General features: G+C 32.0%; 1 protein-coding gene across 1 annotated transcript in view; it reads right to left on the bottom strand.

The window, feature by feature from the left end:
• The window catches only part of LOC106467659 (E3 ubiquitin-protein ligase MARCH6-like), an 82997-nt gene that overhangs the window by 38840 nt on the left and 36405 nt on the right, over window positions 1-7752 (bottom strand). Inside the window, exons 11-14 of the mRNA XM_022395859.1 lie at window positions 5499-5723; window positions 2378-2581; window positions 655-806; window positions 148-331 (exon numbers count right to left, since the gene is read on the bottom strand). Coding sequence (XP_022251567.1) covers window positions 148-331; window positions 655-806; window positions 2378-2581; window positions 5499-5723 — 765 coding nt within the window. The remainder of the gene's footprint in view (window positions 1-147; window positions 332-654; window positions 807-2377; window positions 2582-5498; window positions 5724-7752) is intronic.

Here is a 7752-nt window from a genome sequence, read left to right as displayed (position 1 = left end):
CACAAAATGGTTATGAGATCAGTCCCAGTGACAAAGCCCATGCTGAAAGATTTAACTAGTAATTCAAATTGTCTCAAATAAAGCACCTTCTGTGCAAGAGTAAACTTGAGTTTTAAGATATTTGGTCAGTAATAAAAATACACTTACTTCACCTGCTAGAGGCACATCTCCCAGTAAATAGGAGCGCAGTTCAAGGACATAGGAGACAGCGATGCACCATCCACGAACAAAAGATTTTAACCACTGCCTAGTATGGCCCTGCTCAAGGACAGCTGGAAGGACAACTTGTAGCAGAATCAGTTCTAGAGACAACTCGCTTACAGGTGTTTCACTGGAAGAAATCAGGGAGACTGTTATTAATCAGATATCATTAACCACCACTGTAACAATAAAATAATAATAATCAGTACAGATACCAGCTCATACAAAGAACTTTAACTGGAGAAATAGCAGAAATGAGTATTTCAAACAGCATCCTATTAAATGGTGTATCATTGTAACATTAGAAAGACATGATAAATGGAATGGATCTGGAGTAACATGATACCAAAAGTGATCCATAAAGACATCTCAACTGGTGATGTTCGATTTATTATGTATTTTAAGAGTAAGAGTTATTTTGGTTATAATAAGATTTAATAAACATACACTTACCTTGATAAAACAACATTGTACGGCAAGAACTCTGGGAACACCTTCCTGATTAACTGCACCGGGACCCACACCATTAGCAGAACTACCATGCCAAAGATAACTATTGATGCCAAAAACCTCCGTATATGTCGTAGAATAGGCAAACGAACCATCTAAAGAATTTATATCTTTATTATGATTCACTCTTTTTAACAATCAAATCAAACTTTTCTATTTCATAAACCACATAAAATATTATTAAAAACCACACACCAAAGAATCATTGTATAATATTGTTATTTGGATTGTTCATATATTTGTCACCAGGAACCAAATGACAAAACCTTGTTGAAACGTTGTAAATTTACTGTTATGTTAAACTTATATTAAAGTTTTTCTTCATTACCCATTCAAGCCATTTCCAAGCATTGTAAGTGTTTAATAGTATACAATAAACAATTTTTAAAATGAAACTGTTCTCAGTCTTAAAATACCATAAAACATTTTCTCAATCTATTGTATAAAGATAAAAACCTGAAGCTACCTGCATTCTCACACACCCTACATGTTGACATATTACATCATTATCAGGAGTGCTATATTTTGACAAAAACTAAGACCTATACACATCTGATTAATGAATCACATGATTTATATTCAGATTTAACTCAAAAAATGTCATGCCATCTACTGAAAACTATTTCTCTATTCTTTCATCCTTATTCAAATCATTAAACTTTTATTATATTTAATTATTTCAATAGATTCATAGCTATTTTTACCACTGAATCGTGTGTTCAACTATCAGTGAGGTCTTTGTTTAATTATATTTCATATGTTCACTTAATCTGTATTTTAAATTTCTTCCAGTTTGTACCACATAAATATTCCTACATTATTTTATAGATACGTTTTTTTACCCTTAGATAAATTTTGTCTTTAGTTACATTTAAAATCTAACTTTCTTGGTCAGTCTATACATAAGAAACAAATATATTTTGTTTTCTAAGTTGTTCCATTATTTGACTAGATAGACCAGAGATAAATGATTATACAATCCATTCTTTGTTAATGTTTTCAGTTAGTGTTTTAATGTAATATTTTTATTCCTGTAACTTTTAGAATTTCTTAATAGCTCTGTCAATAATTTCAGGATTAAAACCTCTTTCCATTGGTACATGCTTCATTAACAATAAGTCATTGTTACAATCTTCCTGTTTACAACAAAATCTCAGTTTTTTATTCTTATGTTTCATCTTTGTACAGTAGATTACTGAGTAAATGTCATACAAGTATTTTAAAAAACTTTTATTGTGTACTATTAAATACTGGTTTCCTTCAGCAACTGTGTTGTTTGTAAAAACAATTATCAAATATTCACAGCTTATTTATTGACTATGGAGATCTGTCTTCACAAATACATGAAAATATTGAATTTCATTATTTTTTAGGTTACAATAAACTTCTAATATAGCCAATTAGTTCATTATTAACATTAGATTTTTCATGTATATTTTTTAGCAATGACATGATACAAAACTAGAGCATGAGCTTGAATTTTTTTAGTGTTCATTCAAATTCATTTTTTACTTAGTTCAACCCGAGTTATTGAAATCTGTCATGCAAATTATTAAGGTAAAGAGTTATTACAGATAAAAGACTGTATTTATATTTATCAAAAGAAGCAAGCTACAAATTTTAAGACAAGACAAATATTAAATAATTGAAGTAGTAACAGACTTACCTCTTGAATAGGGTTGAAGTCCGGATCATACAAGTTAGGAAGGAACCACAGTGCACCCGGCCGCAGCACTTCTCGCAACAGAAGAATAAAAGAGGCAAAGTAAAAAACGTAGACCATACCCACTAGCCAGTGAATGAACATGAAGGTGCCAGGAGCTGCCTTAAAGCTGGCTTCCCTGTCTTGCAGACTAGTGTCGAGTATTGTCTGAAACAAAGTCAACAATTATATCAGTGTAAACATCAAATTCTCAGAAAGTAAAGTTAATAAATATAAATGAAAAAGCAAAATTAGATAACATCAAACACTGCAATTTTTGTACAATAAAATGCATTTTAAATCATTTTTCACATCACAGACAAAACTCTAGAAGGAATATTTACGGTTTTAACAGAATTAATGATGTTTAAAATTCTCTTTCAGAAGAAAATGTATTATAGCAACCCCTGCTTTGTTATAAGGTCATTTCTAATGATATCAATTAACAGCAAATCAGAGACATTTAGATAAAAGGCATAGAATTCCCTTGACAAAGTTTTGTTGTTGATTTTTAAAGAGCAAAGTCACTTTGGGCCATCTGCTGTGTCCACCACAGGGAATCAAACCCCATATTTCGGCATTGTAAATCTGTAGACTTACCACTGTTCCACTGGGAGACCCTTAACAAAGCTTACACCAAAATCCATTCAAACATAAACCAAATCTACCATAAATAGGTTGAAAAAAGGATACTGACATGTAAGGTAAGCAATTCATACTTCTTGTTTTTTTGTGAAAAATAGTCTTTAAATATATCCAGTCACATAAGATTGTGGAAGAATCTCACTTAGAACATAACAGAAAGAGCCAGATGAATACTGAAACAAACAAATGTGTATATCAGCCAAAAGTTAGTATACAGCATGTTCTCTAAATCCTTTGAAAAGATAGAGACATCATAAATAATCTTAGTCGACAATGGTCAAAGAAAAACACCCAATAGCTGAAGAATACTCATACATGACTCAAAGCCTATTCAAAGATTGAAGAAAATGAAGAGTGAACTTCATTTGCACCAACCAATCAGATCCTCATAACTACAACAAGGCTCTTAACTGTATGAGAAAATTGAAGAAACCCTTAAATTATATAAATTAGTCTGATGAAAGAGAAGATGGGATAAAAAGGGAACTATCTATATTAGAGTTTTGCACTGACAACTTAAATGTGGCCTAACAACTGATCGTATTTGACTTACAAATTCAATATGGATCATATTAGAGTATATACATTAAACAATTTTTATTCATAAATAAATTTAAATAAAAGTTCCATCTTAGTAAAAAGTTATAATCTTCCAAGGATAAAAGGTTGTATTACCCTGATCTATGATAGCTCAAGTCAAAGAAGTAACTGAGAAAAAGAAAAACCTTAAGACACAGGCTTATATCATACAGAGAGAAAGAGATGGGAGTAGAGAGGAAACCCACATCTAAAAACATTAATCAGCCCAAAATTCAGTGAAGAACTGAAGCATGAGGAACAGATGAAACACAAAAGGCAAAAGATATTCCAACAAGACTTCACTCAGTATAAAAAAAGAGCATGAAAAACATCCAATTAAATGAAACTGGGGTTTAATGAAAGACATACAGTTAAGAGAAAAAAACAACCAACAGAGTACACCACAGTTCAAGATTGTATGACATCTGAGGTGCTGGGTGTTACCAGGCAGTGAAAAGATGAACATGTATATGAAGAAATCAAAGCATGGAACAAAACGTAGTGGGCTAGCATCCCTACACAAATGAAGAGCTTGAGAAACAGCCACAAAAAGAAGGGCTTTAGAAAGGAAATGAGGGCAGGAAGACCTTTAACAGCTCAGACCAAAATACAGCTGCTATAGGTACCTCAGTTGCAATAGTAATGGTACATATAGGCATCTGCTCCAGTGTGAAGACAGAGAAAACTCCACACACAAAGAAACAGTAACAAACTGGAACATTTGTGGTCAGTAGATATAAGCAACATATTGAGTCCCTGCAGATGGCAGAACTAGTCTGCCATAAATAAAGAAGCACTTGGTAAGCACAAACAAGACTGACAGCAGACTATAAGGAATAAGGTTTGGATCAGTGTACATTTACTTAACAACATAAAAAGACATCTCATTAATCATCCAATCCACTGCAAATACAAAAACATAATGCTGGGATAATTACATATTTAACTCCATTATGAGTAAAAGTTGAATTTCTATGCAAACTAACCACAGGAAAACTGCAAAAGAGCAAGGCCTAAGGATAACAAATCCCATCCTAACTAGTTCATAGGTTAACAACAGGTTCAGTGAGCAAGATCAAAGACACCATCACAGATGGCTAGGATTTATTCCTTTAGGTACCAGTGCAACCAGCAGATGACACAAGGCAACAAGATATCCAAAGAAATAACAAGTACAACCACCAGATATGACAAATAGATATCATAAAAAAAAAGACCACTACACAATGAGGATAAGATAAAACCTGAGATAGTATACTGACTGAAACCATCAGGACATTTCGGACAATAAATCATGGACTGGTAGCTCAACAAGCATGCAGAGACAGCTTGGTCAGCAAAGGTGAGAGGTGTGCGTGTTCATGAATGAAAGAATTATTTCAAAAATCTGGAGATGGAAACAAGGACTTTGGAAATATAATTATAGTAGGCTTGCAATAAGTACAATGGAACAAAGCCAGTCAAAATGGAATATCATATCACAGGTTTGAAACATGATATTCTCAGCTCATTTATACATATACAACACATGGGCCGTATCATGTAAAAAGATAAAAAGCACTTTAATTCACATTTCAGAGAGAAGAAAGCAAGAAAAGGTTTCAGAGGATGTTAGCAGTGAAGTTTCCATGTGGAAAAGGTGTCTCAAAATACCTCCTTAAGGACCCATGTCACTTTTAGAGCATTGGGGACAGAAGGTTAGAAAACAAAGTAAAAAAATCACAATACAAGAAATCAAGAATTGTTGAATAGTTATTTTTTACAATGAAAGTCGTATAACTGAAATACAAACACTTTTGATCACGTAGAAAGTTTCACTTATTAACTACCTAGCAAATACACTTGTCATAATTCTACTTACAAGAGAACAGATGTCCAACCACCACCCACACATAAGAGGGAATACACCAATTTCCAGCACAGATAGGAGAGAAACTTTGACAACAACATAACAGAGTCCCAGCAGTTGTTTGGTTTTTCTAAGCTTCACAAGAGATGCTACTCCATGAAGAAGAATAAGCACAAGGCCAATAACCACATAGCCACTTAAGGTCGTTAGTAAACCTTCAAACTGAGATGCAGTCACCTGTAACATTATTTCATTTAGTTATTTACACAGGAAAAATCAGAACTACAAATAGGCTTACTTTACAGTTTCAAGAAAAGTTAACTTTTACACAAAATTAAACAAGTTTTTATGATGTAGGATGATAAAATAGATTTCTTTAAATTTTATAAGATCTAACTTTTTCTGGAAAATACGAGCTAAGCTACCTTCAATATAAATTAGTAACTGATACAAAACAATTACAGAAAAACATGCCTACTTAATGTGCATAAAGTTTAATCACTACTTCAAATGTACGTAATGAATGACAAGAACATATAACATGAAAATCTGAAACAAGCAGAAATCAACTTAGCAATCTTCTTTCTCTCTCTTGAATTATTTCCATCTTCATAAATCAAGTACTTCAATCTAGCCAGATTAGGTAATTATTTGGATGGTTTTAAGTGTACCAAGCAAGCACTTAAATATTTTAAACTATTAATAAATACATTTCAATTGAACTTCTTTCCCTAAAACGAATGGGAATAAATAAACAGTTTTTTACACTGCATAAGAAGTAGATAATATGTGATGTATACAGCAATTACTTCTACTCAAATCCTCCACCTATAATCACAAACCGTGAATATATTTTCTCACATGAAATGTCAGACACACAATAGAAGCAACTGAACAAGATATTTTTGCTCACGTTATACATATAGTTTTACAAAAAATATTTATAAACATTGCATATTTTTCTCCAGAAACAAACATACAAAAACCAACCCACAAGAAATATACATCATTCTTCCTTGATCTATTTTCAAATAGTGGTGATGGTTCTTAAAGAACTGTGGGGCACATGCCATACGTACCATCTTAAATTTATATACATATATATATAACTAATCTATCTATAATATTTATAATGATCTAACAACTTCATATTTTGGTAGTTATATTTTACAACCAAATGTCTCGTTTGTGCTGACCCTCCTTCTAAATTCATCCCTGTTCAATCCTTCACTGTTTTATTTGCAAAAGTGCATTGACAAACTTTTCCATGTTTGAAACCTGGATTTCTGTGATTAAGCATTAAAAACCTTCACAGTTTTTCTGCTTGGTCCACATTTTCATGTGTCATTGAAAAAACATTTACTTTTGGCAAAAATTTAATAAACTATAAGGAAAAACAAAACTTTCACATAAAAAAGGCTCAAATAAATAACGATTTTTAATTATTCTTAGTTTCCAAGCATTTTCTAATACAAGTTTGTATGCCATTTACGTTTTGTAGACTAGAAATCCCATTCATTTCTTTTTTTTTTGTACTTTTGCCAAACTATGGGTTATATTATAAACTCAATATAAAATACCACTGGTTTTATATTTATTCATATTTTTCTGTCTCTCTATAGTTTTGCTTTTATAAGGCCTAATTTCTGTTATTATATGCTCAATACAAAACACCAGTAGTTTAGTGTTTGTTTCATACTTTTCTGTCTTATTAGTTTTGCTTTTGTTAAGCCTAATTTCTGTTATTATATGCTCAATATAAAACACCACTGGTTTCATGTTTGTTTCATACTTTTCTGTTCCTATAGTTTTGCTTCTGTCAGTCAAGCCTACTTTCTGTTATTATAAGCTCAATATAAAACATCATTGGTTTCATGTTTGTTTCATACTTTTCTGTCTCTATAGTTTTGCTTTTGTCAAGCCTAATTTCTGTTATTATATGCTCAATATAAAACACCACTGGTTTCATGTTTGTTTCATACTTTTCTGTCTCTATAGTTTTGTTGTTGTGAAGCCTACTTTCTGTTATTATAAGCTCAATATAAAACACCACTGGTTTCATGTTTGTTTCATACTTTTCTGTGTATACATTTTTGTTTTCATTAAGCCTACCTTAGGTTATTATAGCTCAATATAAAACACCACTGGTTTCATGTTTGTTACATACTGTTACAACAGCGGAAGTCACGTGACGCTAGTAACACGTCATGAACTTCTAGAAAAATCATGTCCCTTCCTGAAGCCTCGAGTGTTTACTAGATATAAA

Source organism: Limulus polyphemus, unplaced genomic scaffold (assembly GCF_000517525.1).
Source record: "Limulus polyphemus unplaced genomic scaffold, Limulus_polyphemus-2.1.2 Scaffold2696, whole genome shotgun sequence".
Taxonomy (NCBI): Eukaryota; Metazoa; Arthropoda; class Merostomata; order Xiphosura; family Limulidae; genus Limulus; species Limulus polyphemus.
Note: the sequence above shows the minus strand (reverse complement) of the source record. Positions and strands in the feature narration are given on the sequence as shown.